This window comes from Plectropomus leopardus, chromosome 24, assembly GCF_026936395.1.
Source record: "Plectropomus leopardus strain MGB_pleo_1.0 chromosome 24, ASM2693639v1, whole genome shotgun sequence".
NCBI classification, from domain to species: Eukaryota; Metazoa; Chordata; class Actinopteri; order Perciformes; family Serranidae; genus Plectropomus; species Plectropomus leopardus.
In genome coordinates, this window is record NC_142199.1 from 17,394,551 (window position 1) to 17,412,503 (window position 17,953).

Genomic DNA, 17,953 nt, shown 5'->3' on the forward strand with positions numbered 1-17,953 from the left:
CACGATATGTGATGTGAGTAATGAAATGCAGTTAAGCGTATGGCACCAATCCAACTTTTTTCTCTCCTCGCTCTGATTCACATAATTCAGTATAAGGTGTCTGCCAATACTGACTGCCAATCCTACACTCGTGCCCAAATTCTAAATCTGTATTCCTCATTATGTGGAACTCAAACTGATACTGAGTAAAAAAAAAATTTAAAAAAAATAGCACCTCTTAGGGTGGAAATCCAACATTTCTCCATTTCCAACGTGAGTGATGTCATGATATTAAATGCATTGACTCATATGGCTCTCTGGCCTGTGAACGTTTTGCGCTTGGCATTCTGCTGGGTCACCGTCTGTCCGCAGAGCCGCGTGCGGTGCCATTTCACTCGGTGTCATTTGTGTCACTCACGCTGCTCCGCCGTCATCTGATGCTGCTACTTTTTAACCATTAAACTGTGTAAAATAACACGCTGTGGCATTTAGATAACACGCTGATGGTATTTTCGGGACTTGGCAGAAATTCATTTCAAATTTCAGCTGAGATGTTTTGTGCAGATTAAGTCGGCTGAGCCGCTCCAAATGGAACAGAGCGACTGTGCTCATATTTGGCTCTGCGAATACATTTCTGTTGTCAGGTGGAAATCTCTTGTGTCTCAAAAATGGCAACATTTCATCAACTTGGTACAATTGGATCACATAGAGATTGGACTTGTAGGGTTTACAGTTTGGGGGGATTTGAGCTCTGTCTGCATGCTAATGTTGGCATTGGATTATTTTGGCTGGGATTATAAAAACAGTTAATTGTTTCCAATATTTTTTTTTAAAAACTAAACACTGATTTATGCTCTTCTCTACAGCTAAAATATGCAATTATTGCAGTTTCTTTCTACATTTACACTGTGTTGTACAAATGCACAGTATTGAATAAGGCAAGGACCTACAAAAGAAGAAATTACCCCCGAATTAGTAAGAAATTCGTGAAAAGTAAAACAAAAATATTTGAATTTTTTTAAAAAAAAGTGTTTAAAAGTGTTTTTGCAGAAATGTCATCACTTCATCATTTTATCTTAGTAGAAATTTGTGGGAAATACTGTTATAATTAGCCTGAGTCATGGTCAAAAATATGTTTTTCTAATTAGTACATTCACCAATCCAGGTCCAAGTGGACGTTTGTGCCAAATTATAGTAATCGCCTAATTCTTGAGATGTTGTTTTCACGAGGATAAGACAAATGCAAGGTCATGGTGACTTTCACTTTTGAGCACTGAAATCTAATCTGCGTAACCTCCCAGAGAGTCCCAGTGGACGTTTGTGCCAAATGAATAAAAATATAAATAAATAAGATAAATAAAAAAAAAAATTAAAAAATCCCTCAGTGAACCTCACCTTTGACCTTTAACCACCAAAATCGGTTCATCCTCGAGTCCAATTAGACGTTTGTGCCACATTTGAAGGAATTTTCCTCGGGTATGACTGACATATTGTGTTGCGAGAATGGGTCGCCAATTTATTTAACACACTACTGATTGAACATAACTGTACATTAAGTGTACCAGAATGCATTTGGAACTTTTTGTGAACAAAAAGCACTAAGTAGCATTTGTACGATCACATAATTGTAACCAGCTATTTAATTATGTACAGTTGTTGATTTTAGGATCCTTAAAACTGCTAAAATCTGCCCACTATATCTGTTCAATTGTATGCTTTTGAGCTGACCGGCTCTGTACTGACTTTAAGGCTCTCCAGGTATGAATAGTACCAAATTGCATAATTTTTCAGACCCCTTCCAAACACCAAAAACCTTCTGTGAAATTCTTAGGGAATTATGGGACTCTTAAAATGAATAGAGCTTGCAGCCAGATGTCTTTATTCCTGAGCACTTCCCAGAGAGCGCAAAGGTATTATAATTACATTGCATCAGCCAAGCACACGTCGGCGCCTGTCAAGTAAATCTGTTAAAGTCGACACTATTTGATTGAAACTTCACGTTACCGGTCCAATTTAAAGTCTGGACGCAGCATTTCCTTCATACGATTACTGCGGAGTATTTGTAATGTGGACCATTAGAGCGTTTTAACGCATCAATATTGACAGCTCTCCTGCGGGTATAATTTCACGAGTGAGTCTTTGATAGACACAGCGGGAGGGTAAAACGTCCAGGCAGCCTTTACTTTAAGCGATATTTCATTATTTTACATTCTTGCATTTGAAATACTGTCAAGTCGTGAGTCATGTGGCGTTCGCAAATCATTTCTCTCTCACTTTGAGCCTTTATAAACCTGGTAATAACATGCATTTTGGTGATGTGAATACAGTAGAGGATATCAGCCCGTTCTCAATACAAAGTTGTCATTACTTTTGCAGTGCTTTCGGCGTAAGATCTCGACGCCGAGAGTCACCTTTTTGTGAGTTTCCTAAACTTCATCACGTGCCTCTTTTGTCTAAACCAAACTACTGACAATCCGCGTTAGCCGACGGTCCATCCAGCTGCGTTTAACGTAAAAGGTACCTTTCAGAGTCTCAAACTTACGCCAAAAGCTTAGTCAAAGCGGCAGTATTTTAGTTTCGGAAACAGAACGGGCTGGAGTTTTCATGAAACAGGCAATTAATTAAACAAAAGGCGGTACGGACAAGTTTTGCTGTTGGTTTGCTGAGGTTTAGGTAAAAATATTTATGGTTTGAGATGAAATTAAAAGAAAGCTAACGTCTCCTGTGTACGCCAATGAAACACAAAATAATAATTTGACTTTAGATGGGGAAATCTGGCCCAAACACAAGGCTAAAAACACTTGTTATGTTATATAGCGAAGCTTTCCAGTTTCAACTGTAATCTGTTTTTGAGGTCTTAAATGTCACAAAACTTGGCATCAGAAATTCTAAAAAATGTTTTATACGACATGCTTTTTGCTTGGGTGACAAATGGTGAATAAATATTACGTAGCTGCAGCTGTATAATTTTAATCACAGTTTATCAAATGGTAAGATGACATCTTAACTTTTGCTTGTTAAAACAATTAACCCTTTAGAACTTGTTAACAAATGTTCGAGAAATATGGAAGATATAGAAAATTATTATTTTTTTAACGAGGAAAAGAGGGGTTGATAATTGTATCTATCTATTTCCTAGCTTTACATATTTTTTGAATTTTTCTTGTAATTAATTTTCGGAAGCTATGGAAAAACGTCTGGGGAGAAAGAAAAAAACAAGGAAAAAAATATTTTAAAAAATATAATAAAAAAAATAAATAAAAATTAATAAATATATATATATATATATATATATGCATGCATTTTTTTCCAGGTAATTCTCTATAATTTTCTCTACTAAGTTTCTTCTAACTTATTTACTAACTAATATATTCTTTCAGTTTTCATTGCCTTCTTCCAGTGTTTTTGAAAAAAAAAAAAAAATCTTACTAAATTAATTAAAAATCTCACTCTTTTAAATGCTGTTTTTTATATAAGCCAGGTATATTTTTATCAAAGAAACATGAGTATGTTTTTTTTTTTTTAGATCTCTTTTGGTTTCTGATAAGTCTGCGTTCTTCAGAAATCGTCCTATCTCTGGGAGGTAGGCTTGGTTATGCGCAGTCTATTTTCGGGGACAGAGCACTTTGAAATGAAGCTTTGACTAATCTTCACAGATCCCGAGGAGCGCCTGGTAGGCATGCTCCTCTTCTTGGCTTCTCTGAGGTGAGGGATGAGAGGGGAGAGAAAAAAAAAAGGGGGTAACAGGAGAAAAATGAACAGGGGAGGAGGGGAAACCGGGCCTGTGGTCAACCTACAGGGTGTATGAGGCTGCCAGAGGCCTTGTAATCCTCCCCCACCTCTGCCCTCCTTTCCTCTCTATCATCCCCTCCACCTCACCATGACAAACCGGATCTGCTCTCTATCAAAGAGCCACAGGCTACCTCTCCCCTTTTTCTTCGTTTCTTACCCAGCAGTCCTCATCCCATTTGTCATTTACACTGCCCGGGTCTCGGTCGGCTCACAGGGACAGCCTGTCGCTGCCAGGCTTGGCCGCCGAGCTCACAGGCCTGGCAAGGAAGGCGCCACCAGTCCTCCCAGTGGCAGCATTTCGAAAGCCACTTAATGGGTTTAGGCGCATTTGCTAATTTGTCAACAAGTTTCGGATGTTTAGCCCGCTGCCAGGATGGTTGGTCTGGCACTTGACTGGGAGGGATCTCTGTTGGCGGAGCATTTTTGGAGCCATGGGTGAAATCAAATTCAAAGGCCTCTGCATACTCGACTATTTATGTTGGCACTTGAGGCAGCAGATCTCAGAGCTGAGTGGCTTATGAACAGACTGATGTGCTCGCTAATTATTCTTATTGTCCTGGGTTTTAGCATTGATGCAAGGAAGATGACAGTTTTGGAAGACGGAGTCAATAATAATAACTTTTTGGCGTATTTTTGCATTGAAGATGATCGTGTTTAAAGAGGAGGCATAGTGTGGGAAGCATAGCAGAGCAACTAGAGCAGTGATACTCAACAGAAGGCCTGCGGGCCAAATGTGGCCCCTGCCAGGTGTGCTCCTAAACCGATTTTTAATCCACAATAAAAACAAAGTGATTCACATCGGGTATTGTCTTTGTATTTTTTTTCTATACATAAGGCACCAGAGTGCATAAAACAGTATTTAAATAGAGCTTTTTTTTTTTTTAAAAAAAAAGGGGGGCATTCCTGCACCCACCCCCTAGCTAAGACCCTCATGTACTAAAATCCTAGAAACATCCTGAATTCCTATGTGCTAAAATTCTAGCCCATCCTAAAATCCAAGAAAAGTCAAAGAAATATCCTTAATTCCGAGGAAGTTTCTAAAATTCTAGAAACATTGTAAAATCCAAGAAATGTTCTAAAATCTTACAAATATCATAAAATACAAGAAACATCTGAAATCAAAGAAATGTCCTAGTATCTTAAAAACATTCTTAAGTCCTAGAAATGTCCTAAAATCTGAGACATGACCTGAAATCCTAGAAACATCCTAAAATACAAGAAATGTCCAAAAATCCTAGAAATATCCTAAAATACAAGAAACATCCTAGATCTAAGAAATGTCCTAGTATCTTTAAAACATCCTAAAATCCTGGAAATGTCCTAAAAATCTGAGACATGACCTAAAATCCTAGAAACATCCTAAAATACAAGAAATGTCCCAAAATCCTAGAAACATACTAAATCGTGAGGAAGGTCCTAAAATCCTAGAAACTGTATAAAATCCAAGAAATGTCCTAAAATCTGAGACATGACCTGAAATCCTAGAAACATCCTAAAATACAAGAAATGTCCAAAAATCCTAGAAATATCCTAAAATACAAGAAACATCCTAGATCTAAGAAATGTCCTAGTATCTTTAAAACATCCTAAAATCCTGGAAATGTCCTAAAAATCTGAGACATGACCTAAAATCCTAGAAACATCCTAAAATACAAGAAATGTCCCAAAATCCTAGAAACATGCTAAATCGTGAGGAAGGTCCTAAAATCCTAGAAACTGTATAAAATCCAAGAAATGTCCTAAAATCTGAGACATGTCCTAAAATCCTAAAAACATCCTAAAATACAAGAAATGTCCCAAAATCCTAGAAATGTCCCAAAATCTGAGGAATGCCTTAAATTCTTGGAAACATCATTAATTTCTACGAACACATTAAAATCCAAAAATATCCTAAAAACCTCGGGAAAATCCTCAAATGAGAGAAATGTCCTAAATTTGTGGAAACGTCCTAAATCCCTAAGAATGTCCTAAAATCCTAGACACTTCCTAAAGTCCTAGATATGTCCTAAATTCTTAGAAACGTCCTAAAAGCTGAGAAATGTTCGAAGGTCCTCGAAACATCCTAAAGTGCTACGGTTATAAATGAGAACCCAGTTGATTTAAACTGTGGTCGCTAACACAAAAATGTCTCTTTCTAGAGCCAGTGTTTGGTTTGTCCATTCTGGGCTACTGTAGACACATGCTGGTAAAACACGGGGATCTCTGTAGATGAGGACCGTCTCCCTATGTAAATATAAAAGGCTCATTCTAAGGTAATGAAAACACAACAATTCTTTTTACCCTGTGATATTAAATGAAAGAAAAACAGGCGTCCTGCCAATGCATCCCCCTAAATCCTACACACTGGACTTATAAAGACTGTAGCGTGCAATGTCTGGGAGGTTTCAGGCCAGGAAACTTGTATTTGAAGCTCTCAGTCTAGATTAAATCAATGTCCAAAATCTCTCAGAAGTTAAGTTGAAATCTGTTTTTTTTGTTCTTGTTTGTTTTCATCACAGGGTTTCTAAGTACAGGAGACCAGGCGGCCAAGGGCAACTACGGCCTGCTGGATCAAATTCATGCTCTCAGGTGGATCAAAGAAAACATTCAGGCTTTCAAAGGAGATCCAAAGAGAGTGACCATTTTTGGCTCGGGCGCCGGAGCATCGTGCGTCAGCCTGCTCACCCTCTCACATTACTCAGAAGGTACGTGCACTCGCTCGCAGGCATGCAGAAGCACACAGAGATATGGGGCCTTTTTATCGCTTTTGTCGTTTCTACTTTGTGTGTCTGCTCATCATGCGTTTATACACAGGCTTCACAGGCCCTAGTTTGGTCTCATTTATTGCAGGTGTGTGAGTTCTCGGAGCTGATTTACATATTCAAGAATTCAGGCGTTTTTTTTTTATGCCTAGTAAAAGTTACATGGGGCAGGAATCTGTTGAACGGAAAAGCAACTTTCTGTTCTTAAATTAGGCCCAGATAATCATGGCCCTTGCTGCCTTTTTTTATACCGAAGTCATCACATACCACTGCTTTATCAGTAATTTTGGTGTGTGATACAGACCCCAAAAGCCACCCTCCGTGGCGGCATGATATGCCCCAGCAATGTCAACCTTCTGTTGTGTAACGATATGCTGCCAGTTGGCTGGATGGCATCTGGTCCGACTGTATGATACGCCGCCAGTTGGCCGGATGCCACCTGACCTGGCCATATGATACACCCCTTAAGTTTGATTTAATAGATCTCAGCTTTTGCGTGGGAAATTGGATACACCCCTTTCAAGCCTAGTTTTGTGCATACGTACTGTTACAAGTAAGACCCCAGGTGAGTTAAATCACTGATTTTGGTGTATGATACAGACACCTAAAGACACCCTCCATGGCAGTATAATACGCCCAAGGAGTGTCAGCTTGTCATGCAGCTGGAGAGAAGCATCAGGTTAAAATGGTCTATGCTAAATCCAAGAAACTGGACTTTGGGAGAAAGTGTACTCAGATCCGGGCATGGTTCCCTGATGCGAAAGGCTCCTCACTGTTTTCGACTGCAGAGTTTGGATGCACCGCATACATATATTTACATGGTGCATGGGCGATTAGACCCCAATGATGTCTAGACATTCACGGTGGATGGATAAAGGAAAATGCCTGAAAATCCGAAAGGATGTAATGCAGAGAGATGAAGGAAGGAGTACTGGATCTGATTAGAACTGGGGGTGAATGAGTTGGAGGGCGGCTCATATCGATTCCGCACTGACACATTTGACAGCGGCGGTGAAGAAAATGGTTTATCGGCGATGATGTGCTCAAGGAGATCGTGAAGAAATCCCGTTGGTTTGAGTGTAGGAGTGAATGTCGGCTAAGCTGGAAGAAAGCGAGGGAGACGATGAATGAGAAGCGCGAGGAGTCTCCCTGAATGAACTTCCTGCCAAGCTTCATTAAACACTGTATAACCACCAGCAAACACAGACCAGAAGCACTCAAAGAAAACAGCACTTTAGCGGAGAGTTAGGATGCACTGAATCAGTTCAGAAAGCATCAGTTATTAAAATAACTTTTCGTCACATTATTCACGGCATCAAATTTGATCACCGCTTGCAGAGACAACAAGCATGTTCGCTCAAGTGTGTGCTCAGCGGCAGTCTGGAAGCATTAGAGGAGAAAGGACGAGCGTACGCTAAATTATCATACTGTATTCACATCTTTATTTATATGTTTTATTAATGGATGTTTTAAGTAAGGAGAGCCAAAAGGTCATTCTGTTTTCTCGGGTTCTCGCGCAGCTTCTAGCTTTCACAAATGAATGCAGCTTATAGCAACCAGCAAGGAAATATCTCCCGACCAATCTGTCGGGGGAGAAAAAAAAGATTTGGAGGATTGGATCTTTAAAAAAAAAATAAATGCTGCAGCAGTTCCCAGGCCATTTTCCTCTCCGTGTGCGACAAATACAGGCTATGTGAAAAATGCACCTTCCCACAAAATCAACCTTTTTTTTTTTTTTTTATCTGCGGGCAGGGAGGGGGGTAGAAGTCCGCTGGGTTTACCTTACAGGCAATCAGAGTCAGGGAGGCTTTCTATCTGCTCCTTTGTCTTGAGTCGCAGTTATGAGGTCTGTTTCATTTTTCCTCATCTTGTACTTGAGGGAATAGGACTGTCTTGCTTTACATTTAGATAAAAAAAAAAAAAATCCTCGTGTTCTGATGGGCAGCAATCGGGGCTGAGAGAGCCGACAAACGCGCCGTGCCTTGATAAGTATTCTTGGCAGGGCTTTTTGTGGTGGAGGAACATCTCGGCTATGATTAAGGGTGGCTCAACAGCACATATGCAGTATTAGTGCCATTTTTTGTTTTGTTTTTGCAAATTACTTTAAGGTCCAGTGTGTTGGATTTATTGGTTATTTTGGCAGAAATATTTTTGTTTTCTTTATAGTATAAGCACCTGAGAATAAAAATTTCATTACCTTAGAATGAGCCATTTATTTTTTTTTTAATAGGGACCTGATCCCCCATTTAGGAGATCACCATGATGCACCGCCATGTTTCTACAGTAGCCCAGAATGGACAAACCAAACACTGGCTTTAGAAAGGGAATATTTGCATTGGCCACAGTGTGAAAAAAGTATGATTTTTCCCTTTCTATAAATTCATTTTATTATTGTTTTTTTTTTTTATACTGACATGTAACTGCTTAACCTTTTGAATCCGAACTAACTTGGCATAATTTCTTTCAAAAATGTGCAATTTAACAAGAAATTGCCAAAAAATAGCAAGAAATTAGTAAAAAAGTTACAAGAAATATACTTAAAAAGTAAAAGGAAGAAATAACAAATTCCCCTTCACCTTTTATTTTATTTTATTTTATTTTATGTTATTTTATTTTATGTTATTTTATCTTATTTTATTTTATCTTATTTTATCTTATTTTATTTTATTTTATTTTATTTTGCTGGATATGTCTTGCAGTGTTGCTCATTATGTTTTTTCCTCACGTTTCAGAACTTCAAATGCTAGTAAAAGGCGTTTAATTCAAAGGGTCCATCTGTTTTGAAGAGGATCGTCGCTGCATATTGCAAGAACACCAATTTAGGCGATGCTCCTTTTTGCATTTGCTGCTGTAAATTGGAGCTCTCTTGTTGTTCTGCTGCCGTCACCATCAGCTTGTGCATCACTAAACATACCAAGATCATAAATAAATGTCTCTGTGTATGTATAGCTTTTAAGTGAACATCTGACTTAAAGTTTAACTGATACTCCACATTTGAGCAACAGCAGCAGCAGTAAAAGCTCGCGCAGTGCTAACCGGGCCTTATGGGAAATGTCTGCTGTGTGCTCAAAACATACTTTTCAAGTCGGCCTGGTTGAGTCACCACAATGTGTTTGCATGTGTATAAATAGCACCCACTGAAACAAAAAAAAAAGAAGAAAAAAAAATCACATAACTCCAGTGTTCCTAGTGTATTGTGGCCTACTTGATGATTGGCAGTCTGGAGCTGCGCTGCCAATATTCCAGGATGTGAAAACTGCCTCAGGTGTTGTTGCAATATAAACAGCAAATATCTTTTATGTTCCGGTTTGCTCATTAGGGAGCGGAAGATGTGATGTCAGTATTGTGAATCATCCTTTTATTTGCCTTGTACTGTTATACATACAGCTTAAGATCTATGGCCTCTCTTAGTGGTATTTATAGACTGTTTTTTTTAATATTATTATTAATTGGATGTAAAGCAAGAAAGAGGGCTTGTTTTTCTTACAGCCGATCTAAATGTTTTTAGTTTAATCTGTATTTACATTAAACAGCAATGTTACCAGGCAGGCAATTGCATTGACAAACAGCCAGGAAGCAGCTGAGAAACACAAGAGCCTCAGGTATTCATCGGGGGGAAAAGATATGAAAGTATGAAATATTACAGCCCGCACTAATAGATAGTCAGCTATAGCACATCAAATTGCTTAAAAACATACTTACAACTGATTTTTTTTGTCACTTAAGATGTTGATGTGGTCTTTCAAAACCACTGCAAACAAAAACTGTCTTTGCTGTAGTTTGCAATCATCATTCACTTCTGGGTCAAATGAGTCTGCAGGATTTAGAGGTATTGATGGGCTCTACCTCCAACCGATTCTTATCGGCAATGAAGGAAATGCAAAACGTAGGCGGATACATTAATTTTAGCACCTATGCCTACGTTATGCATGGACTGGCCACCGCAAAACACTGTCCGTTACTGTCTGTCACTCCACATCACTCCAGATTTCGTTTGCACAGAGTTTGAAAGAGAGATGAATTAAGTCGGACATGTAAAAAGCAGTTACCACTAAAATTTTCACTGGCCCCCGTGCTGCTTTCTACTGTTTACCTACTTGTTTTACACGACGTATCTCACCAGATAAAGAAAAAAACAACAACAAAATATAAAGACCTACTCATCTAAATGTTTCCAACATGTACTCATCCCAAGTCGTCACATACTGTGGGTCTGCAGTTTTACATTTTGGGATGCCGCTACCGCAATGTCAACAAATGCACATGGTGAGATTGCACTGCAAATGGTTATGGCGTCAGCAAAAGCGTTTACTGGAACAGATGGTTAGGTTTGGGCAACAGAGGCACATGGTAAGGTGTTGATGAAAAACATCATATTCAGATGGGAAGCGAAGACCAGAATCTGGCATAAAAGTCTGGGATTTGTTCAATCCATACACCGTCCCTCCCGTCCACCCTATAGGGACCTTTGCACTTCTTATAATAAGTTGTTATGGCAGAGTTTCGACCTGTATCATGTGGACACAACAGATACTGTCTGGCCACTTTTAATTCACTTATGTTCATTTCCGTGCTTCTGTTCATGTTACTAATACCATCTCCAATCTCAGATCTGTTCCAGAAAGCCATCATCCAGAGTGGGACAGCACTGTCCAGCTGGGCGGTCAACTATCAGCCTGCCAAGTACACGCGAGCCCTTGCTGAGAAGGTGGGCTGCAACATGCTGGACACCATCGATCTGGTTGAGTGTCTGCAAAACAAGAACTACAAGGAGCTGATCGAGCAGTACATCACACCTGCAAAGTACCACATCGCTTTTGGGCCTGTGATCGATGGGGACGTCATCCCAGATGACCCCCAGATCCTCATGGAGCAAGGGGAGTTCCTCAACTACGATATCATGCTGGGGGTCAATCAGGGTGAGGGGTTTAAGTTCGTAGATGGCATCGTGGACAGCGAGGACGGGGTTTCTGCTAATGATTTTGACTTTGCTGTGTCGGACTTTGTGGACCATCTCTATGGCTACCCGGAAGGCAAGGACACTCTGCGCGAGACCATCAAATTCATGTACACGGACTGGGCAGACAAGGAGAACCCAGAGACCCGCCGCAAGACCCTGGTGGCTTTGTTCACTGACCACCAGTGGGTGGCACCAGCAGTGGCCACAGCCGACCTCCACGCCCAGTATGGCTCACCCACCTACTTCTACGCTTTTTATCACCACTGTCAGAGCGATATGAAGCCCAGCTGGGCTGACTCGGCCCACGGTGATGAAGTACCGTACGTGTTTGGAATTCCCATGATTGGCCCAACAGATCTCTTCAACTGCAACTTCTCCAAGAATGACGTGATGCTGAGTGCTGTCGTCATGACCTACTGGACTAACTTTGCTAAAACAGGGTGAGTGCTCCTTTCTTTTCTTTGGGCGTTCCTGCATTTTTGTTCATGTTACAGCATCATTTATGTTCTCCTGCAATATATGAAGTACATAACCCCTACCGTTCAACATCTCTGGCACAAACTGGAATATTCAATAAAGCTGGGACACTGTAATGTGTCATTTCGTTATTCAGAGCAGTAGACTTTCGTGAAAGTGCAAACCAAATCCAATACAAGCCTACGGGAATGTTGAGAAGTTACAGCCCTACCGAATATAGGAGGTCAAGTCAAGTCCAAATAGGAGAGGCAAATAATTCCAGTCCAGACAGGAAATGCTAGTACTTTGTAAATTGGGAACACTGTTGGATACACCATTAGGTTATTCAGAGCAACATGCTGCAGTGAAAGTGAGCCTTAGTGCAAATTTGACCTTACTAAGGCCAAGGGAATGCTTAAAAATTACAGCCCGACCTGAGCCCATCAGGTTTGGTCAGGGCCAATCAGGTAAGGACAAAGAATCAGAGCTGTAGTAAAAATAGAAAACTGTTTGTAAATTCCTGACGCTCTTGGAATACGCTGTTCATTAATCAGGGCACTGAACTGCCATAAGGGTGAAACTTGGCGCAAATTAGACCCAATTCAAGCCCAGGAGAAGTTTGAGAAATTACAGCCTGGCCCGAACCACGGCAGGTTGGGTTAGGCTGAATCAGGGAGACTCAAAGATTTTGTCCAAACAGGAACTGTTGGAGTTCGCAAATTCAGAAAGCTATTCCAATATGCTGTTCAGTTCTTTACACTGCAGTGAAAGTGAAAGTTGGTACGTATTTGACCTGATTTAAGCCTATGGGAATGCTGTAAGAAATATTAGAAATCACAGCCCGGCCCGAACCCAGCAGGTCTGGTCATGCCCAATCGGAAAAGGGCAAATAATCAAAGCTCTTGTCCAAACAGGAACTGCTAGTAGCTAATGCACCATAACAGTACACAGTTCACATCTGCCAATATCTAAAAAGCTTTAGGAAGAAAAAAGAGGCCTCAGGTATGACCGGCAGCTTACTTGCTTTTGGACTGCATCCTCACTAACTGATCATACGCACAATGGAAATTACCTTAAATGCCTACAGAGGATACCTATCTGATGCTCAAAAAAACAGATCTGAAGTTTGGTATCAACGCAAAGTTTTGTTATGATTAGTGTATTAATGATTAACTCGTGAGTCAAAGAGATCAAGCTGAGGTTAATAAAACAAGCCAAATCCTCCCTCGGTGCTGCAGCAATGCCAAATTTGATGAAGGGATTTGCTCACTGTTTATATTTGGATCACGTTTTTTTTTTTTTTTTTTTCCGCACACCTTGAGATTAGGAATCAGGGTGTTTGCAGCCCAGTCACACTGAAAATTCACTTGAAGTTGAATAAATAAAGTCTTGATCAGCTTCATATGCTGTAGCATTCATTCCCCTGCTCTCTGTTTGGTTCCCATCCAGTTGACGCTTGATGACGGGGAGATTGGCTGCCTTTTATTAGATATTTTGGGAAGGATCTTTTCTCATGCATTTGTGTGTGTGTGTGTGTGTGTGTGTGTGTGTGTGGGCTTTTAATAAAACAGTGAGTTAAAGTGGCTATTTTTTCCAACTAATCTCCGCCAGACTTTGCAATGTCTTCTGCCATGTATCGTTTTGTTGTTTCAAAACTTTAACTGATGTCACTGCCAAGGAATTTGGCCATTTGGATGTATGCAAATTACCATGGAGCGTTGTTGTGTGGGCTGGATATGTGTGTGTGAAGATGCTATTTCAGTCTTAAGCATGTGCTGACCTGATTTGTAGATAAAGACATGGAAAACACATAAGACTTACAGTATGTGTTGATTTTAAATTTGTATTTTCGCTTAAAAACTCTGCTAAAATATTGACGTCATACCAACATTTCTTTAGAAGTTTTAGAATACAATTTCTCGGATTTGGCACAAACGTCCACTTGGCTTCAACGATGAACTGAACAGAATTTAGTGGTTAAAGGTCGAGGTCACTGTGAGCTTGCATTCATTTAATTCTCGTGAACACGATATCTCAAGAAGACATTAAGAGAATTTCTTCAAATTTGGCACAAACACCTGATTGGATTAAACTATAAACTGAATAGAATTTGGTGGTCAAAGGTCAAGGTCATTGTGACCTTGCATTCATCTAATTCTCATGAATACAATATTTCAAGAACACACTGAGGGAATTTCTTCAATTTTGGCACAAACATCCACTCTGATTCAGTTATGAAGTGGTTAAAATTTGGTGGTCAAAGGTTAAGGTCACTGTGAACTTGCCTTTAATTCTCATTAATGTGATATCTCAAAAAGGCCTTTTGGGGGAATTTCTCAAATTCGGCACAAACATCCACTTGGATTCCACAGTGAACTGAATAGAATTTAGCGGCTGAAGGTCAAACGTCACTGTGACCTCAGTTCATGTGCTTATTCTGAGAGTTTTTCACAAAAATGTCTAATGGGATAAAAAGCTGAAGTAATGACAATATCACAAACACAAATAAAATCAGAATTTAGTGCTGTGAATTTCGAGTGTTGAGTTGCCTCGGTATACTGCGGTTTGGACCTTCAAATCAATTTTCCTTCGTATTTTAGGGATATTTCAAGTCTTGCGTTTGTACACAGCAAGGATGTGTTTTTAGTGAGTTATGTTGTCCTTCTAAAATATTGTGTTTTTAAGCCGCAGAAAGCCGATAAACCCAGAAAACAGCCGACAGATTCATTTTGGAGCTGAGCAGTTTTTGAAGGTCAACTAACCCGTGAAATAAACGTTGCCAATACGGCAAAAATAAGCATCGATTAGAATTGATCGATGCTTAAACGGCATTGATTGCGCTTTGATTTTATGAAGGACACGTAGCTGCGGGGAGACTGTTAAAATAATAAATAAACGCAGCCCCACCTCGTGTCTGTCATAAATAGCTGCTAGTTGGTAAGCCTGCGAGGCGACGTTGCACATGGCCAAGAGATTTATTCCTCCTCTGTGGCAGTAAACACAACAAATGGGCCCGCCAATAACTGTGCTATATTTAGAGCTTAACAGGATATTTGGGGCTCATGAACAGTAGCATTAACCACAGTACACATGGCCAGACTATGTTCTGTCACACATGCACACACACAGATAGACGCACACTCACACACACACACACCAGCTGAGCTGCTCATGGCTGGTTACCTCTGACCACTAGCACTGCGGGAAACACAGCATCCTCCACGCTACGCTCAGCGGTTCAGGGTCACGTCGGTGTCTGCTGTGTCTCCTCTGCTGGTAATTTAAGGCTTAAAGACGCACTATCACACATGACTGCAGAGATCCTGCTTTTCAACACAGGTTCCTTCACAATCACATAATTGTTTTTTTTTTTAATTATAGGATCATTTCTAATTTTAAAAAAAAATCCACATATTGGCAGGTTTATTTATTCAAGAGGGAAAATGTTGCACTCCTGTTTAGTTTATATGACTGTATATTTAATACGTTAAGGTTTTTGGATCGTCGGTCAGACAAAACGGCGTGATTTATGTCTCTCTCGCGCGCTTTTTGACGCCACAACCAGCGCCGGGGTGTTTACAAAAGCACACGGTTAGGTTTCGGCAGTAAAAGAAAAAAAAAAGTTACGTTAAGGCAACAAAAGCCTGTAGTAAAGGTTTAGGCAATAAAAGCACCGAGGCAAGGATGCCATCAAAAGCGGGTGATTAGGTATAGGCAACAAAAGAAAAATGGCTGAAAAACTCATACTCGATGCTCTATTGTATGCTCTTTACTAGCTGATTTATTCATTTATTTAAAGCTGCTCTGGTGGCAGACAGTACATGGAGACGCTGAATACATTATAGCTCATCCAAGTACATGAAAGCATCTGTTCCACCGCTCCGCTGACACGTATTGCGCCTGTGAATTTTCTGTTTTCATACACCTGTCAGCCTGAGACGAGTGCAGATTTAGTCTCTCAACCTGTGGCAAGAGTCACAATTATTATCAACATATTGGAGGCCCGATGGAAACGTGTGCAAGTAAAACCTGTGTTTTTGCAGTTCAATGAGCGCGGAAGGCCTTAAGCGTTTTTTTTTGTTTTTTTTTTTTCGTGGCAGAGTGGTGGCATATTGTTTCAGCATATGTTGAGACGACAGGCCCACCGCATCCTAGTGGTGCCGTATGCACGCTTCCATATGCAGCCACCAGTTGGAGGGCAGATCCAGCATTATGGCTGAGTCCAGCTTTTAAATGAGTAAACCGCATTAGGGCACAGGTGGAGATTTGATAGATCCCTCATAGTTGTTACCTTGGCAACAACTACTCTTACCATAATGGACTATTACAGCAATCAAATCTGAGTGATGGTGGTGTCACATTTTTTCCTCATTTCTGTTTTGTTTGTGCAGAGTTTTTTTTTTTTTTTTGCGTTTGCCCTCAAGATGAAGCTCTGGAGATTATATAAGTGGTAACAGTTTATTTCTGCACCTACAAGTCTGGCGCACCTTTACTGAGGCAGTTATCTAAGCCGAGTGGAGCAAAAAGTACAAGAAGCTCACTCGTTTGTTTCTTAAAATTGGAAAAAAAAATGGATAACTGCAGGATTGCTGCAACCAATCAAACTAGTTCATGTTTTGAAAGCAGAAATAAGGTTTTGTTATTTCTGGGTTAAGTAATGAACCAAAGGGGCAGTTAAGGGGATGAATTTTGTTCATTTTTAGCTACATCCTAAGTAATGTTGCAATTGTATGCACTAATTGATTATTGGATTTCAAATAATATATTGCAGGGGCCATGCCAACCACAGGCAGGAACCAGGAACTTAATTTGCTTTGTTTAGTTGGTTTATTTGTAGTTACATTTAGTAGTTTAGTTTTTTTTTCTACTTTTTCAATCCATTATCTGACTTTTATTATCTGCCTAATCTTTGCAAATCTCCCAAAATTGAAATAGCAAACAAAAAAAAAAGGATGTGGTTCGATTTGGAAAACAAAAGCACTAAAAAAAAAAAAAAAAAAAATATATATCATAGTAAGGCTCTACATTCATATGGGAAGCAAACACCAGGCTCCCAGTCAAGATTAAGACAAAAAAACCAAAAAGAAAACTGCCAGAGGTCCAAGCTAAGCTGCTAATGTCCTAGAAACATCCCAAAGTCCCCAAAATGTCCTGAAATCCTAGAAATGTCCTGGAGTCCTAGAAACGTCAAAAAATCCTAGCAACATCCTAACATCCTAGAAATGTCCTAATATCCTGGAAACATCCTAAATTCTGAGAAACATCTAAAAATCCTTGAAATGTCCTTAAAATCTCAGAAATGTCCTGAAATCCTGGAAATATCCCAAAATCCTAGAAAGGCCATAAAAATCTGAGAAATGTCCTAAAATCATATAATTGTTCTAAAAATCCCAGAAAGATGACATAGAAAGTTGCTTTAGGATCTGGAAACCTGCCATGACCATGTTATCTGTTATTTTAAAGACGAACATATTACTCTGTAAGAAAATAAAATGACAAAGCTGAGATTTACTAAAGGAATAGTCAGTGGATTGAAACGCCAAAATGAATACTCAGCGGACACTTGAAGTACGTGTTTTGGCTCCTGAGTTTCGTTCTTGGAATAGTTCCTGGATTTTTTTGGTAAAGTGGCCATAAAAGGGCAGAATGTGTAAAGTCAAAGCTTAAGCTGATGCGTTTCGGAGCAGACGGTGAAGGAATGTGGAGCATTCGGGATCGGTGGGCTTGTGATTGGATCTATATGGGCTGCCCATTACAGTCAGCTGACACACTGACATATTTCCAGAAAGAATGGAATTTTACCATTAAAATTACTATTAAATACTCGATGATCGGTACCAATGACGTATCTAATCGCTAAAAAACTTTATCGATGAAACAAACAAATTACTTTTTGTGAAAATAAAAAGCATTTGGGTGTGCAGTTGCTTTCTTTTCGCAAATAATCAGCGTGCCCATCACACGTTCCAAAAAGCAAAATAATGATTAAGTGAGGTAATTTCAAAAGGCCTTTTGAAATGTAAAA

At 39.8% G+C, this 17,953-nt stretch overlaps 1 protein-coding gene and 1 long non-coding RNA gene across 4 annotated transcripts in view; one reads left to right on the forward strand and one right to left on the reverse strand.

Annotated features, from left to right (window-relative positions):
* LOC148185527 (uncharacterized) overlaps window positions 1–17,953 on the reverse strand; it is a 214,197-nt gene that overhangs the window by 181,288 nt on the left and 14,956 nt on the right. The window lies entirely within an intron of this gene.
* The window catches only part of nlgn4xa (neuroligin 4 X-linked a), a 102,775-nt gene that overhangs the window by 77,497 nt on the left and 7,325 nt on the right, over window positions 1–17,953 (forward strand). For all 3 annotated transcript variants that reach the window (XR_015775835.1, XM_088074199.1, XM_088074198.1), the window contains 2 exons: window positions 6,270–6,455; window positions 11,123–11,912. Coding sequence is in view for 2 of the 3 variants with exons in the window: in XM_088074199.1 (XP_087930325.1) it covers window positions 6,270–6,455; window positions 11,123–11,912 (976 nt within the window). In the remaining variant the exon portion in view is untranslated. The remainder of the gene's footprint in view (window positions 1–6,269; window positions 6,456–11,122; window positions 11,913–17,953) is intronic.